This window comes from Ochotona curzoniae, unplaced genomic scaffold (genome assembly GCF_017591425.1).
Source record: "Ochotona curzoniae isolate NIBS_2020 unplaced genomic scaffold, NIBS_Ocur_1.0 contig_3622, whole genome shotgun sequence".
In the NCBI taxonomy this organism is placed as follows: Eukaryota; Metazoa; Chordata; class Mammalia; order Lagomorpha; family Ochotonidae; genus Ochotona; species Ochotona curzoniae.
Window position 1 is genome coordinate 28729298 of NW_024465926.1, and position 18326 is coordinate 28747623.

Consider the following 18326-nt stretch of genomic DNA (forward strand, 5'->3'; position numbering starts at 1 on the left):
ATACACTGGGATGATTTTATCCCCCCAGATGATCATTCTTGAACTCTATATTTTAGGCTCATATCATTCCATTTGCAGAGAGGGATGACAAGTTATGTCATAACAACCTTACATAAGACAGACTCCATTCATTATTCCAATGCTGAATATAACTGAAACATTTTCTCTCAAGCTGTGCAGATGCTGTGTTACTTTCAGCTTCATACACTTTGCTAACCTCGAAGCAGAGACACGCAGAAGCACTCAATTTTGCAGCATATGTTAAAGTCAGTAAAGCAAAAGTCATTTCATTTCAACAGAGAGGTTTTCTGAAGCTACCTTTATGTCATCTATCAGTAGTAAAACATCTTGGGACATGTAGAAATCACTGAGGTCGAAGATGATGGGATAACAAACGACAGTCTTCCCCAGAATTCGGTAAATCTATGGAAAGAATTTTTTTTTAAAAAAATACAAAAACAAAATAAAGACAAAGGTGAGGTATGATAAGTCTCAGTGATAATTCAAATATATCTAATTTTTAATAAGCAAATAAACTAATCTTCTGAATGAAATTTATATGCTAAGAAAATTCAGTTTCTTGACGCAATCAAGATTTAAAAGTAGAGTAAATATGACTATCATCTGGTATTTCATAAGGCTTACAAATAAGTTTAAAGTAAGATGTTCATTCATTCTTACAAGATTCTTGTGCTATGGTTAAAACGAATAAGATTGACTCGGCAGAAAAGAATATTTCAGATAATTAACCCAAGTGCATGATGAACCATGACAGCGGATACATTTTAGCACGTTGTTTTGCAGGTTGAATTGTACAGTATGGGGTCATTTCATGAGCACCTTTGATGTTCCGAGGCAGCCAATGGGCCTGTCTGGCCTTCCAGAGAGTCCTAATTTTTCATTGATACCCAGGTGAAAATATGCCTGTGAAACAAAAGGTGCAAATTAATGTCAGGTAAGAACCCATGCTTTTTTTTGTTTGTTTCCTGCTTCCTTCTACCAGACTATTGCCATGTTAAGTTGTGTTATTCTTGGAGAAAGAGGTAGGAAAAACTTTATCCAAGGAAAACAAGCCAGTCAAAGATGTAAATTTGGATTCTGGGCCACAGATATCTGAAAGCAAAGTTTGTAGATCCACTTAACAACATTCTCAAGTTTAGCATCACAGATGTGCAATACGTAGGGCTCTCATTCATGAAAGAACACAATAAAAGACCAGTGTTTCCTATGTCATCAAAAAGATACCCACATCACCTGCTAAATTTCTACCTTCAGGCCTCTCCCTTCAAAATGGAAATATCTTTGTTGATTTTTCAGACTATAAAGATTTTTATGAAAAATTCAAACCTTATGCTAAAAGTAAGTAATTCTTCTTACTCTTAGAGCTTATGACCGAACAATTATTTTGCTTTAATGCATGTTGTGTGTTAGCTAAGAATTATCAAACGTATACATGATATTTAAAGCACACAGAAAAACATAGCCATATCATGCTCATATGTCAAAGTGTATGTATATCCACATAATGGGTTGATAATTTAATCAATGCCCCATTTCTTGAACTTAATATATTTTAAGTTCCAGCTTTAAAATGCTACAATGAATGTATATATTTTCTCCTTATTTCAATATTGAAATGATAAAATAAATAAAATAACTGGACAACAGCAGTCAGTAGAGGTATCAGAAAATAGGAGAGGGTAGCAGTGGAAAAAAAAGACTAAAAACTTGCTAAAATTTCTATGAGGTAAAGATATTTTTTCTTAAAATGAACTAGGAATTAATTGCTAAGCTGATGACATGATCTAATAAGAAGTCTTATAGTATTTGATAAATATTGCCTAATAAATTTAGTTACAATTTTTAATTTTAAAATAGGTCACTAAACATTTTTGGATAATGTGCTGTTAAGACTTACAGAGTTATTTACTAGATTTTCTGAACCTAAGATAATCTACATTTTCTTTGAAACATAATGTTGTTGTATACTAATTTATACTGGTACTAACAGTGTACGGGCATATTAAGAATACCAGCTCTTGAACCAAGCATTTTTATCCAGTTAATTCTTACTCCCTCTTGGTATGAAATATGAGAATGAATCCACAGAAGGTCAGACATCATTTTAGAAGGTACTGTTTCAATACAGTCAATTTCTACCAGTAACTTCACAAGCACCTTTGGAGTTTAGTTATTTATGCCATATTCAGTTTAACAATCATTTCCCGAATGGCCTCTTTGGTACTGTTAATCTAAGAGTGGACTTCCTCTACCAATAACCATTAAAAATATTCTTTTACTTCTCATGATTTTATACTTGAATTACTTAAAGTATTTTGCATTTTTCATCTGGAATTGATTTTTACATTTAATGAGGGAGAAATATAAGTTTTTCTAAATGTGAACTCAACGATCAGTCTCCAAAATCTACTGATTGTGATTTGAACTAATTTCAAATCACAACTTCATTGTATACAAAAGTAATGTTTTTATTAAAGTGTTCTGTTCATTCTGTGATTGTACACACATGTATATCAGCATTTGCACACTGAGAGAGAACAGAATCGCAACAGTTGATGGGAAAAATCTGGTGGGCGAATGGGGGAGCACGTACACGTCCCTCATGTGCTGCGAATATTGGCAGTTAAACACTGTTGGTTTTAGCCAGTCACATGGGCAGAGAAGAGATTATAGCGCAGAGGTGCCCTGAAGCTAAAGCACATAACTGCTAACCTGTAACACTTCACCACAGAAAATAATAAAAACAATTTTAAAAGATTGCAAAACTAATGTCCTCAAGAACAGTCCATGAAGAATTTTCTTTGGCTTAAAATAGACTTGCCTAGAAAAAAAAAACAGGATTCAGTGACCGACCATAGAAATAAAATGGAAAGCAGCTCTTCCCTGAGAACGATGTCTGACTCACAGATTATGTGGTGTGTGCGACAGTAACGCTGCTTTTCCCAAACTTATCTTCTACGACTGAGACAACTTCTAGTATATAAATGCCTCCCACTGAGGTTTTAATAGATTTATTACTGATGCTGAGATAAAACAGAAGAAATACAAAGTTGTATTACTGGTTATAACCCAAAAATTTGAATACTTCTTGGTTAATATTTGAATTTTGTAAACTGTGTATCTTACTAAGGTAAGATAATCACACCTGTAATGTGAATACATATATATATAACCTGAGTTAATAAAAAGGTTACCGGATGTGGGCATGTGTATAATCTTGTTTTAGTAGCTACTTGTGGTAAATACCATTGTCATTTTAAGTTAAGATAAACCAAAAACAACAATAAAAACCGCTAACACATAACACTAGATGAAGCCCCCTTTCCCTCAAACATATTACATTTTTCAGAAATAACTGTGACACATCACATCAACAAAATGAATAAAACCATACGATCATCTCAATAGATGCAGAGGAGGTATTTGATAAAAACCAACATTTCATGATAAAAACCCTAAGTAAGATTGGAATAGAAGGCATATTCTACAATATATCAATGCAATATATGAAGGCAACAATGTCAGCATCATACTAAACGGGGAAATACTGGATGCTTTCCCACTAATATCTAGAACTAGACAGGATGTCTATTTCCACCACTGCTATTCAACATAGTAAAGGAAGTCCCCACAACAATTATTAGGTAGAAAGAAGAAATGAAAGGAATTCAGATCAGAAACAAGGAATTGAACTCATGACATGATTCCAAACAAGAGAAAACCAAAAGACTCAATAAAGAGACTCTGAAACTAACAAGAGTGTTTGTTAGGGTAGCAGGATAGAACATAAATCGATGGCCCCAGAGTACACAAATAACTTCAGGGCAGAGAAAGGAACTGGTAAGTACAGTTGCCTGTAAAATAGCAGAGAAGAACCCTAATACCTTGGAATAAACCTAACCAAAGATGCAGAAGACCTCTATGATGAAAATTACAATGTTAATGTTTTAACAATAGGAATAGAAGAAGACATTAAAAGATGGAGAAATTTACCACGTCCCTGGATCTGCAGAAGCAAGGCCATCAAAATGTCCATATTTCCAAAAGTTACATAGAGATTCAATGTGATCACAATCAAAATCCCAACAACATTCCTCTCAGAAATAGAAAAGATGATACAAAAGTTAATCTGTAATCACAAGAGACCACGAATAACTTAAGGTACCCTAATGAATAAAAATCAAATTGGAGGAATCACAATTCCAGATCTCAAGACACATTACAGAGCAGTGGTCATCAAAACAGTCTGATACTGGTACAGAAACAGCAGAAGATCAATGGAACACAATAGAAACCCCAAAAGGGAGTTCACACATTACAACCAACTAATTTTCAACAAGAGAACTGAAAAGAACCCAGGGGAAAAGCCTGGTTCTTCAACAAATGCTGTAGGGATAATTAAATAACATCCTGCAGAAGAAAGAAGCAAGACCCTCACCTTTCATTTTATACAAAAATCAGATCCTAATCAATCAAGAATCTAAATTTTCACCCAGAAACCATCAAACTACTAGAGGAAAACAGAGGAAGCACTCTACAAGATATAGGTGTTGGAAAAGACTTCATAGAAAAGTCACCAAAAGCTCAGGCTGTCAAAGGTAAAATAAACTAATGGGACTACATCAAACTATGAAGTTTCGGTACTGCAAAGGGAATGCAACAAAATGAGGAGAAAACAGACAGAATGGCAGAAAATCTCTGCACACTACACAACAGATAGGAGGTCACAAAGAACTTCAGAAAGTCAACAAGAGCAAAACACACTTGAGAGGAAATGCACAAAGAAAACGAGCAGGTATTTATTTAAACAATAAATTCAAATGGATAATAGACATATGAGAAAATGCTGAAGCTTGTTAGCTATCAGGGAACTACAAATACGACATCGAGGTTCCAACTGACTCCAGTGAGATTGGCCTACATTGAGAAATCTAACACCACCTGTTGTCATGGATGTGGCGCAAAAGGTACTAGGGTGCCAACCCACTGTTGGTTGGAGCGTAGGCTAGTACAATCGCTATGGAAGTCAGTATGGCGTGCACTAAGACAACTTCAAATTGATCAGCTGTATGACCTAGCTATCCCATTCCTTGAAATATATCCAAATGGCTGCATAGGAGAAAGTGACCTACAACCCTGTTACAGCAACTCAATCCAGCAGAATAATGACCTCATGGGAACAACCCAAAGGCCTGCCGAAAGTGGCCTGGATAAAGAAACTATGATCCATCTACTCCAAGGGCTACTATACAACCATTAATCAGAATGAAATTCTGCCACATACAATAAAATGGTCCCAAAATGGAGACCATTCCTCTCAGTGAAATCAATCTCCAGCGGACTAATAATGTGTACTCTCTAATATAAGGCAACATTCATGCAAAATACAAATGAAAAAGATATACTGGCAAACAAATGAAAAAGATATACTGGTAAACATTATGTACATTCTCATAGATGGACCTGTATTTGAGACTGAATTATATAACTGAGACTAGCATACCAGGAATAGTATATGGCAGTATATATACCTAATAAGAGGGTTCCCAATGAAAAGGGTAAACATACCTTGACAATAGAATATAAGATTTTCTACAAGTACATACACATATTCATGCCTTGATACACTTAAATAGCTGTATGTAGGATTTGTGCATTTTCCTGAAGGACTATATTGTTACAATAACATGAGGGCAAATTAGTAGAGGGTGGAATGGGGAGGGGGAGAAAGGGAAGCAAGGGGGAATTCCTATCCCCAGAAAACTCTATCATGAAAAATAATAACAATTTAAAAAAGGGAAAATAATCTCAAAAGCAAGTTTTCTTTTATAGCTTCACTCCTATTAAAAAGTTGTGAATATTAATTAGACTTAAGAACAGATTTGCATTAATTTGCTTTAAAAGTATGTTAATTGAAGAGCAACCTTTACCATTCTCTAGAGGTTTCAGTGAGAGAGTAAAAACAGCTTGCAATGAAAAATAAGTGAGAGCCTTAAGTCCGACATCCTTTTCTTCCTTTCCATCTTGTGTGTCTCCCTGTCACATAGCTTCTCAGTTCCCTCTTGGTCTCATTTACCCTCTTCTATCCTCTAGAATGAAAAGCAGCTTTCCATAATGTATACCTGGATGTGATTTTAATGCCATACCTCTAGGAATCCTTGCATTTTTACCCCTCTCTTTCCCTAGGCTGTGGCAACAGGGAAGCAGGTGGTAGGAGGGAATCAAATTCGCTAAGGGAAAGTTAAGAACTCTTGGAGGAGCTCTTGATGACCTAATACCCAGGTTCCAGTTTGTGCTGCCTAATAGGTGAGGTTAAGTCTTTTTTTTTTTTAAATAGAGATTTATTTATTTTTATTGCAAAGTCAGATATACAGAGAGGAGGAGAAACAGAGAGGAAGATCTTCCGTCTGATGATTCACTCCCCAAGTGAGCGCAATGGCCACTGCTGTGCCGACCTGGAGCCAGGAGCCAGGAACATCCTCCAGGTCACCCACATGGGTGTAGGGTCCCAAGCATTGGGCCAGCCTCAACTGCTTTCCCAGGCCACAAGCAGGGAGCTGGATGGGAAGTAGAGCTGCCGGGATTAGAACTGGCGCCCACATGGGATCCTGGCATGTTCAAAGTGAGGACTTTCGCTGCTAGGCCACGCCGCCAGGCCCCAAGGATAAGTCTTAAACTGGCAACTACAGGACCTTGGGTTTTCCTCTATAATATGCATCTAATTTCTCTAGGCTTTTATTCCTTTTTAGCATCAAGGTTTTAACCACAACTGTGTTAATCAAGCCAATCAACTTAACCCTAATCACCTGAGACAGCTGTAACCACTTCTGCCAAATGCTGGGGAGTCTGTTTCTTTGTTGTTTCTAATAATTATCAGAAAATGGTAGTTTACAAGAATCTAGTGGGAACTAAGCATTTCATGTGACTGACAAGAAAGAATATTCAGACATACAGACACTTAGGAAACCATCTGCAAAACAGTGAATATAAACGGCCTTAAAAATCATCTTTTGGGGCTGATGTTCTGGGATAGTGGGAAAACCCACCACCTGTGACACTGGCATGCCAAATGGGCACTGAGTCATGTACCTACTGCTCCATTCTGACCCATCTCCCTGCTAATAGCCTGGGTAAAGCAAAGGAAGATGACTCAAGTATATGGACTCCTCCCACCCACACGGGAGGCTTACATGAAACTCCTGGCTCCCAGTTTTGGTCGGGCCTAGCATTGGCTGTTACAACCATTTGGGCAGCAAGCAGTGGGTGGGATATCTCTCTTTCTCTGTGACTTTTAAAATAAATAAATCTTTTAAAAATAAGTCCCTTTTAGTCCTATTTCAAATATGTACATTAATGATAAATTCATTTTTCACAATAATTATATTACTTCGAAATTCACCTAATTAATCTAATTGAAATTGAGATTCTAACACTAAGCTGAGTGAGAGAAGTAGTTGCGCAGAAAAATTACAAATGAGAACAATCTTTTAATAGTTAATAAAAAGGGAAGAAATAAAGCCAAATACAAAGAATAATTTAAATGACTACTAAAATTAAGATAAATTTGTTCTTTAATTGCTCCGTCTAGGTTAATAATAGACCACAGTGAGATGTATCTGTATAATGTGTACACAGACAGAACGCACAAAAATTTGACAAAATACAACATCTTTTCCTGACAAATATTAGGCAGATTTTGTACAGAAGGAACATCCCTTAACACAACCAAGGTAACATATGACAAACCCATAGCCTGCATCATATTAAATTGGGAAAAGCTGGACACATTTCCACTAAAACATGGAACAAGGATGTCCACATTCACCATTGCTATTCAATACAGTTCTGGAAACTTTATCCAAAGTCATCAGGCAAGCAAAAGAAATCAAATAAATGCAAACTGGAAAAGAAGGTATCAAATTATCCCTGCTTGCAAGGTAACATGATTAAACATACAGGGAAACCAAAAGACTCCATTAAGAGAGAATAGGAACCCATAGCAGAGTTTAGTAAAGTTGCAGGATACAAAATCAACACACAGAACCCAACAGCCTTGGGGCTGGACAAGTGGCACAGCAGGCTAGTCCTTTGTCCTCTGTCCACTGCTTTGTGTCGCAGCTATTCCACTTCTAATCCATATCTCTGTTATGGACTGGGAAAACAGTGGATCATGACCCAAGTGGCTGGGACCCTGCAACCACATGGAAAGCCCAGAAGCTCCTGGCTCCTTTTTCAGATCAGTACAATGTTGGCTCTTGTGGCCATTTGTAGAATGAGCCAACAGATAGATGGATGACCTTCACTCCATCTCCCCTTTCTTTGTAAAATCTGACCTCCAAATAAAAATAAATAAATCTTCAAAAAAATATCAATAGCCTTTACATATACAGACAATGCCATAACTGAGAAAAAAATGTAAGATCAGAACATTTATAATAGATATAAAAAATATAAATATTGTGGAGTAAATTTAAGCAAGGGTGTGAAAGAACTCTACAATGATTATTACAAAACACTTAAGAAAGGAATAGCAGAAGACACAATAATGGGGAAAAACTTGCATGTGCATATAAGAATTAATATAATTAAAATGTCCATGGTATTCAAAACAATTCACTGACTCAATGTGATCCAAATCAAAATACCAATGATGTTTTCCCAGATCTAGAAAATAATGTTAAAATTAATATGGCAACCCAAGAGACCCCAAATAGCTAACACAAGCTCAAACAACAAAAACAAAATGACAGGCATCATGATACTGGCTTTTAAGACATACTACAGGGGCAGCTATAATCAAAACAGCCTGGTACTCACACAAAAATGTAGACCACTGAAACAGAAAGCAAATCTCAGAAATTAATACACCCGGCTACAGCCAATTAATCTTTGACAGTGTAAAAATAAACCCTTTAATAAATGACAGGCTTTTCAAAAAATGGTACTGTGAATAACGGATCTATGCAGCAAAAGGATGAAACACATATACAGAAATCAACTCTAGAACAAAGATCTAAGTGCAAGATCCAACATTACCAAACTTTTGGACCTGTGCTATGAGAGGAAAAAGTGGCGCCTGGTTTTAGCCTTGCTCAGTCGTATGGTGGCCACCTAAGGAGGGAACCAGTCAGTGGAAGGCAGCTATGTCTCTATCTCTCTCCCTCTCTGTAGCTCTTTCAAGTAAACGTACAAGTATTTTTTTAAAAAGGGAGGAGGGAGGTGGCATGATGGCTCAACCGGATGAGCTCCACCTCCAAGCGTGACATCCATTATGGGTACTAGTTCATGTCCCTACTGCTCCACTTCCCATTAGGCTCCCAATTATGACCTGGGAAAGCAGTAGGGATGATGCAAAGTCTTTGTGGGAGATCTGAAAGAAATTCTTGGCTTCAGAGCAGCTCAACTCTGGTCACTGTGGCCATTCAGGGAGTGAACCAGTAAATGGAAGATTTTTTTTCTCTGTCTCTCCTTCTCTTTGCAAATGTGGCTATCCAATCAAAATAAATAAATCTTTAAAAAAAAAAAGGTAAACATGTCTTCCCTGACTTGTGGTAACTAGTATAGAGACATTACAAAAAATGTAAAGGATGAGCAAAATTGACATTTGAATACAGTTTATGGTCCTTATAGGAACAGCAGTTTTTCTGGTTAATACTTGGCGAATTCTTTATTTAATGAAGGTTAAAATGATTATAAAATAAATTGAAGGTATGGAATTATAAAAAATTTCAAAAGAAATAGGAAAGAAAGGAGGAGGGAGGCTGGGAGCATGGGCAGGAGGTCACAAAGAGTAGGAGTAAAATCTGTATATGTGAAACACATATGTGAATTGTATCCATATCCTATTTTTTTAAAAATGAGACTTACTTATGTAGTGGCCACACATACAAAATGAGTCTGTTAGTGACAACATCCAATGATGCAGGCTTCCCAACTGAACTTCAGCATAAATGATCCTATCTCATTTATTAGCTTTGCAACTTATCCACAACTAAGTCCAACCACTATTCTTTATCACCAGTCCAAAGCATAAACAGGCAGCATTACTTACCTTCACAAGCTCCTGTTGAGCCCATATCTGAATGGGTTCTACCTGTTGAGGCGTTTGAGTTTGAATACCATATGTGTTGAGGAAAACTTGAAGGCTAAATAAAATAGAAACAAAAAAAAAAGATTTTTTTCAGACACTGTATTTACTGGCTGGGAAGTTGTGAAGTAATTGAGGCAAAGGAGCATGCAAAGCAAACATGGTGTATGGTGGCAAGTTGTTAACATCAGCAACATGCCAGCTGCACTGGAATCAGAAACTTTGACTTCTGGGAGTCCTGGGTGATAACTGGAAGGGTGGGAATTGACTTTGGGAATCCCCACAATGTGCCATTTCTCAAAACTATATCCCAGGCAACACCTGCCTTGATCTTTAAAATTCATGTCATGTGAGCAAAGTTATTTTTAAATGTGAAAAGAATGTTGTGCTGGCATTTAGAGTGACATCAATGACTTCCTTGAAACCCTGACAAGAGGTCTAAGAAATTAATCTCTACTATCATACTCGCTATGATATGCATAAAGCAATGATTCCTCCCACCTTCCCCTCACCACAAAAGAACACATCACTCTTCTGTATTTCATACCGTTGGCTTTCTGCAACCAGTGCTACATGAATGACCAAATCATTTTCCAGTGGACCCTGTAATACAAAATAAGGGAGAAGAAGTGCATTTTAAAAGATCTGGTCAATCATCAGCTACAATGAGAATCAAGGACAATATTAAGCGTCTCTGAGCAGTTCATTAAAATGATGGACACCAGCCGGCTCTAAGCAACCACTTTCTTCTCCTTGCTCATCACTGCCTACTAATCAATTTGATGGTGGGGACAGAGTAATGGAGCACCAAAGAATGGAAAGTCATAAATCTCATCACTACCAGAGGGGTGAGACTGTCAGGGCTATTTTGAATGATGCATAAGAGCAATTTGGGAACTCAGTCATTTTCCACCATTTAACTCAGAAGGGAAGAGGAGGAACTAAAAATAAAAACCCAATTTGTGTATTCCCTATAAAAATGATATTAAGTTAAAACTGTTCATTTGACATCTTAACCATATATAAGGCGTTTTCCCTTTCTTGTTAGCCACTTTCTTGTTGGCATCTTATACATCAAAATAGCTTGGTTGAAATATATAGCTTCTGCGGTACAAAATGAACTGACCTGTTGACCATATAATTAATATTATGTTCATTTAATACAAGCCGTTCGACTTAACAGTTATAACCAAAGATAGTGTTGGATATTTACACTCCTATTTTTGTGGAAAAGATTCACTGTACCTGGTTAAAATGAATGCATGTTTGAGCCTGTATATAATGAACAGAGAACATTAAGAAAGGAGCTCTGAAAATCCTGATCAAATACAACTCCTTTATAGTAATGCTTCCACATTCCCAATAGTAGGCTATAAAACATTTGATTTACCATCTCTCTAATGTACTCAATATGCCGCTATAATTTACGTATGATGGCAGGCAAAAATAAAAAAATCTGAATACATATACCAGCAGTAAATATCATACAATCAAAGAGATGGTTCCCAGAATCATCATGAAAATGCCATTTTGGGTAGAATTTTATGTGATTTAAATAAATATACAACAGAAAATAAGATGTTACAACCTAACCAAAAAAAAAAAAAGTGCACTAAAAGTGTTATAAATCCTACTTCACTTGATAAAGATCTTTCAATTAAATGTTTCTTAAAGAAAAAAATTAATCAGTCATTATATCATCAAGATTTCTAAAAAAAAAATGAAACCCCTTTACTTTTGGATGAAATCTAGCATTTACCTCACAAGAGGAAGATACATTTTATTATGGGCCATGCTCTGTAATCATTAAGACCCAATGGACTTTTTACATAAAAAGCAAATGAAAGCAAATGGAGGAATGTAAATGATATTTCAATAATAATAAATATCAGCTTATAGATTCTACCTGGCAAACGGGCATTCTTTGGAGTCATAGGCCTGTTTTATGATAACATTGTTTATGTTTGTTTGACAGAGTACTCAGATATAAGATGGCTAATGCATGGATGATTAAAGAACTGTTTAATTATAAATTCCCAGCAGTTCAAGAAGTTCTGATTCACTCTCCATCTGCCGAAAGGATCTTGGGCCTTCAACTCAATCTTAACTCAATCTTCTCAATCTTAACTCAATCTTTACCCAGTCTCCACACTGGAGGTCTAACAGCTCTATTCTTTTTACTACCAAGGTTAGAAACACCTTTTCAATATTTATCATTTTTTTTCCCAAAACACCAATATTATTTTCTAAAATCCATCAAGTTTCTGACAGCTTCCTTACAGCAATTAATAACTTCTTTCTACATGATATTTTCCTTAATAATATGGTGGGTCTTTCTACACACCATCTTTGTTCTACCCATTCCATAAAATATTCCCACATCCCAGTCAAGAAGGCATATCTGAGTTCTATTCTCCTGCCTCTTGGTTGGGCTCTAATGAAGATGTTCTCTTTTTAGAAGACTGGCATCACAGAGTGCTTGGGAGCAAAGGGAAATGGATCCACCATATTCTGCAGCATTAACACATAAAGGTATTTCGCTGGTTTCTTCCTTTGCTGACCAATCTTGTTAGAAAAATGGCTGTTGGGCAATACAGTAAATGAATATACTGCCATTACTTAAGAATTTCCTGTTGTGTGGACATTTAGATGCTTTCAAATTTTTCCACTTCTGTAGAGAATATAACAGGTGACCCCAACTCAGAATTGCTGAGGACTTAAGGAAGAAAATAAAGCACTAAGTGCAGTGTTTGACACACTGGCTAACAGGCACTAACTCATGCTGCATGTGTATTGCTTGCTATTCTCATGCCTAGCAGGACATCTGCTCTGCTCTTTGGGGAGCTTTGCTATAATATCTGTGATGCTGCTTTAGGTTTCATTGACTCCCATCATTTTAGGACAATTGGATGAAACACTATCCTATCTTTATGCGGATAGTTCTTTCTCAAAGAATTCCATACATCTTTTGAAAGGCATCTTCACCTGATTTACCAGTCCCTAATGCTATGGTCTGGATGGACACTGAAATTTTCACCTGTAAATAGGCTGATATTTCATTTAATGGTCCACTCTACTTCAGACTCTCAGAATCATACTTGGTACTTTTTCTTTGATCATATATATATTAATATATACTAATATATTAATATATGATAAGTATATATTAATCATTTATATACATTAACCATATATATAAATCATTTCTTCACAAAGCATCTTTAATCTTTCAAGGCTGCAAACTAACAATGACAGCAAACATGTAGAATAACCATGTTATATGTGCTAGGAACTGTCTGAAGTGCTTGCCAAACATATCTATTATATTGATTTTTTTAAAATGGGGCAAAAAATAGTCTTGAGAAACTTGTCTAAAGACAGATGTCAGAGCTACCACTCATATCCAAACATTCTGACTGCAGAGTTTGTATTTAATCACTGCTGATTTTGCCTCCTAAGAAGTAGAAAGGCGGGTTTGGAATTCAGTCACTTGAATCTCAGGCCCATACAGTGAACCTGAATTTCCTTATATAATAAATACAATTGAAATGGACAAAACTGAACTACTGCTTTTGAACCTTAAACCTACTCACACACAAAGTATTCCTTATCTCTTTTTTTTCTTCAAATATTTATTTATTTTTATTGCGAAGTCAGATATACAGAAAGGAGGAGAGACAGAGAGTAAGATCTTCCGTCCAATGATTCACTTCCCAAGGGACCACAATGGCTAGTGCTGTGCCAATCCAAAGCCAGGAACCACTAACTTCCTATAGGTCTCCAATGTGGGTGCAGGATCCCAAAGCTTTGGACTGTCCTCAACTGCTTTCCTAGACTACAAGCAGGGAGCTGGATGGGACGTGGGGCTGCAGGGATTAAAATCAGCAGCCATATGGGATTCTGGTGCATTCAATGAGAGAACTTTAGTCACTAGGACACCATGCTGGGCCCATTCCTTATCTCTTTAAGACTGCACACTATGAACTCACTGGCCAATTAATGGATGTCAGCCTTGATTTCTCTCTTTTCTTCAAACCTCATACTCAATAATATTCTAGTCACCCATAAAAGTTTGCAACACTTTGTATAACCATCCAAGCACTGGGTAGCTGTATCAAATTATTTACTCAACTCAAACTCTAAGTAATCCTCATTTACAGGTGAGAAAAATAAAGCAGGGGTTGCTGCCATGGCTCAACAGGCTAATCCTCTACCGTAAATGCCTGGATTCCACATAGGCACTGGTTTGTGTCCTGGTTGTTTTTACTTCCAATCCAGCTCTGTACTTATGGCTTTGGAATGCGGCAGAGGATGGCCAGGTCCTTTGGACCCTGTATTCATGTGGGAGACCCTGAAGAAGCTCCAGGATCCTGTCTTTGAATAGGCTTGGCTTTAACCATTACAGCCATTTGCAGAGTGAGCCAGTGGATGGCAGATCTTTTTCTACCTACCTCTCCTTCTGTCTGTAAATCTGCCTTCCAGTTAAAAATAAATAAATCTTGAAAAAAAAAAAACACAACCAAAGTAAAGAATGCTTAAAGATTTATTCATCCCATAACCAGTAAGTCCATAAAATGGGATCTACACAAGGCAATCCAATTCATCTTTTATTCAGTACAGTATACTGTGTACTACTCCAAGCACTGTTCACGTACCAATAAGACCTAATTAATTCTCCAAAATATGCACAAGCACTACCACTTCTTCCTCCACTGCTCTCATTCTACTCAAAGTTACCACATTATGCCCTGGTTCATTTAACTGGTCTACCTGCCTCAGCCTTACAACCCACTCACTCAAAGCAGTTCATGCTGTAAACAGCCACAAGGTATAAAACGTAACCAGACTCCATGCCACTGCCTGAACTCTCTGCTAGCTCACTACCACCCACAGAATGGGAACTGATTTGCTTTGCATAGCTCTTTCCTTGTAAGGCCCTACCTGATCTAGGTCCTGTCTCTTTCTCCTTCTCCCTCCTCTTCCTTTCCGTGCTTCAGTCACTGAATACACCAATTACACTCTTATCACGAGGGTTTGCAAAGGTGATGCTGGTTTGCAATATTTTTCCTCCAGAATGAATACATGGAAGGAACACCTTCTTGTTACGTAGGTTTCATCTATCATCCCTTCCTCACAGAGACTTTTAACGGGCAAAATCTGATCTTTCCAGGCATATTCATCCCCTTTCTATCACCTTGTTCTATTTTATCTAATTCAAAGCACCTGAAACCCCAGAAACTCTTATTGTTATCATTCCCTACAGAAAGTAACTCCTCAAGGGCAGGGATAGTGATCCATGTTGGCTACTGCTACGTTTACAAACTTTTATCTGCTGTAGAAGTAATAGTGATACCATTACTTTTTGTGTGACTAGCCCTATCATTTTAATTTTAATAACCCTCAGTTTTCTCACCTGCAAACTAGGTCTAAGAATAATTACCTCATCGAGTTAAAGGACAACATAGAACATTGCCATAAAATAAGAGTTCAGGAACCATTAGCCTCGTTTCCTCAACTGCAGTTACAGAAACAGAACTCTGAGGTCACTAGCCCCAGTTTTCTGCTTCTCATCTACCTTTGCCTCTCTTCTGCACTTTATACTCAGGTCAGTTTTCATCTGTGAATGATTTGTACAGGAGGTTGTCAAAAACATTTGTTGAATTAATGAAGAAAAGAGCAGAATGCTGTGTCAATAAATAAACAGAGTTATGTAATCTTCAGGATATTATCCCTCTGGTTCAAAACCAGTGTTTCTCAAATAAAGCTTTAGCTGCTTTCTCTTTCCTGGTTGTCTTCCACTTGTTTGAGAACATTCCACTAGAAATATATTTACTCACATCTACCTCCACTTCCTGTCCACTGTCCTTTCACATTTAGACATTTCCTCTTGTCCATTTTTGATGTAAACTCACCCTTCCCATCTTGCCTGTTTCAAAGACTCTCCAAAAATATGAGGGTATCCTGATGTGTCTAGCAAGAGGGGGCACTGTCTCTAGGAGTCCCTTGGCACAAGCCATCTCTTTGAAAAGTTATTTGGACTTTGGAAGGCATAGGAGTGGTCTGCTTAAACATGGAATGAGCTCCTGGAGAAAGCCCTTCCTGCTCACTTTTCTCACCCAGGTTGTACATAATCCTTAGGAAAAGAAAGGCAATTGGCATTCATTTGATGGTCTGCAGGAAGAATTTTTCTTTTTAGTACAACTGATTACAGTGGTTCCTAGCAAAACACAGGTAAACATGGTAAATGTTTGCAAAACATAAACAAGAATACTTTAACAAAGGTAAATAGCTAAATGTTTGGGTATTTCCATAAAGTATAAAATAGTGCATACACCATGTTAATAACATAATTAAGAAAGAGCAATGAGTAGTTTGAAATGTACTTTCTTAAAAACTTTCATTTCTATAAGTAAAGTCAATACATTTTACAGTAATAAAACACACACATAACATGAGCTTACCATCTTAAAATTTGTGAACTGTACAGTGGAGGAGCTATTGCACTATTGCTTTCCTATAAAGTAGGCTTGTATGTATTAAAACTAGAACTCATCTTGCTCAAAATTTAAAACTATCATAATTAAGGTATGATATGTACATCTGTCTAGATTCTGGTTTTTAAATCAGTCAAATCAGGTCAAACTAGTATGGCTACAAGTTCTTCAATAGTGAGCTATAAATAAAACAGTATAATAACTTTCAAAGAGCATATGAGAAACCTTCATGTAAATGTAATCTCATGGCTTTTCTTCTTGTTCCTTCTTTAATTTTTTTCAACAGCTAATTCACAGACTCAAAATACAATAGATAATTCATTCAGAAGGCTCCTTTTGTTTTTTGAAGATTTATTTATTTTTAATTGAAAAAGTAGATCAACAGAAAGGAGAGACAAAGACCTTCCATTTGTTGGTTCATTCATTCCCCAAGTGGCCATAACGGCCACAGATGAGCTGATTTGAAGCCAGTAGTCAGGAGTTTCTTCTGGTCTCCCACATGTGAACAGGGACCCAAGGCTTTGGGCCGTCCTCCACTGGTGCTTTCCCAGGCCACAAGCAGGGAGCTGGATGGGAAATGGAGCAGCTAAAACATGAGCTGGCTCCCATATGGAATGCTTGTGTATGCAAGGCAAGGATTTAGCCAGTAGGCCATCGTGCCAATATTTTAATGTTATGAAATAGTTTTGAAGGAAGAGTCCCTCTCATTTGCACTATGGACCCACTATGTCCAATTCATTCAATCCTCCAACTAATAACCATATAATTGCTTTACTATGTCTCTCTAGAGTTTCTGTATCTTGTACTTTCCAGATTTCTACACAAACAGGACACTCTAAGTACCTGCTGCAACATGAAGGTGCCCTTTTCCCATGCTAGTACTTATGACATTTTTATATTCATTATAGTTGCTAGTTTTCACTTTAGTAATTATTATGATACTTAATAATGTTCTTTTCATATTTTTAATACTTCCAGGCCAGTCAACCTTATGAACTAAAATCTCTATAATGGATATGATTAAATTGTAGTATCACTAAACATCAGGCTTTAATTTTGGAATAAACACTGAATGTAAATCACTTAGAGGTAGCAGAACCACTGGAAAATATGGGTCATTTGGAGATTTATGAGCAAAGATCAGTGTTTTTAGATTTGGGGAAGGGGCAATGGTAAGACCGAATCATTTCTGGAGACAGATGTCCATTTACAACTTCCTTGTGGAAATATCACAGCTTGCTGATGAGATTTACCTTTCTTTAGAGCTCATAGTTACTTTACAGTCTGGATTAGAATGGGAAGAATGTTTACAGTGTTAACGGATTTGAGAGCCTGCTGTGTGCCATGTGTTATTCAAGTACTTTATTGTGCAGTCTCAAAAGAATCTCTGTTTTAAAAATCAGGAAACTGAGGTGGACAGAGGTTATGTAACTTGCCAAAGGTCACACATCTCTTTAGTGATAGAGTACAACCCGACTGTAGGTATGTCCGAGTCTAGAGTCAGCGTAGCAGATGTAGCAGTATGTACCTCATAGGTCATCCTCATTGTGGTTGGTATCAGGCAGGTTTCATCCAGAGAAACAGAATCAGGCACTCATTCTCTCTCTCTGTGTCTCTTTCCCACACACTCTCTCTCTCTCACACACACACAGACACTGAGAGAGAGAGAGATTGATTTTTCATAAGGAATTGGCTCACATGATCTGCATGATTGGCAAGCTGGA

At 37.0% G+C, this 18326-nt stretch overlaps 1 protein-coding gene across 4 annotated transcripts in view; it reads right to left on the bottom strand.

Moving 5' to 3' along the window:
• The window catches only part of PHKB (phosphorylase kinase regulatory subunit beta), a 221839-nt gene that overhangs the window by 53229 nt on the left and 150284 nt on the right, over positions 1–18326 (bottom strand). For all 4 annotated transcript variants that reach the window (XM_040982753.1, XM_040982754.1, XM_040982756.1 and 1 more), the window contains 4 exons: positions 10656–10711; positions 10073–10166; positions 841–924; positions 319–423 (listed from right to left, as the gene is read on the bottom strand). In XM_040982753.1, the coding sequence (XP_040838687.1) occupies positions 319–423; positions 841–924; positions 10073–10166; positions 10656–10711 (339 nt within the window). The remainder of the gene's footprint in view (positions 1–318; positions 424–840; positions 925–10072; positions 10167–10655; positions 10712–18326) is intronic.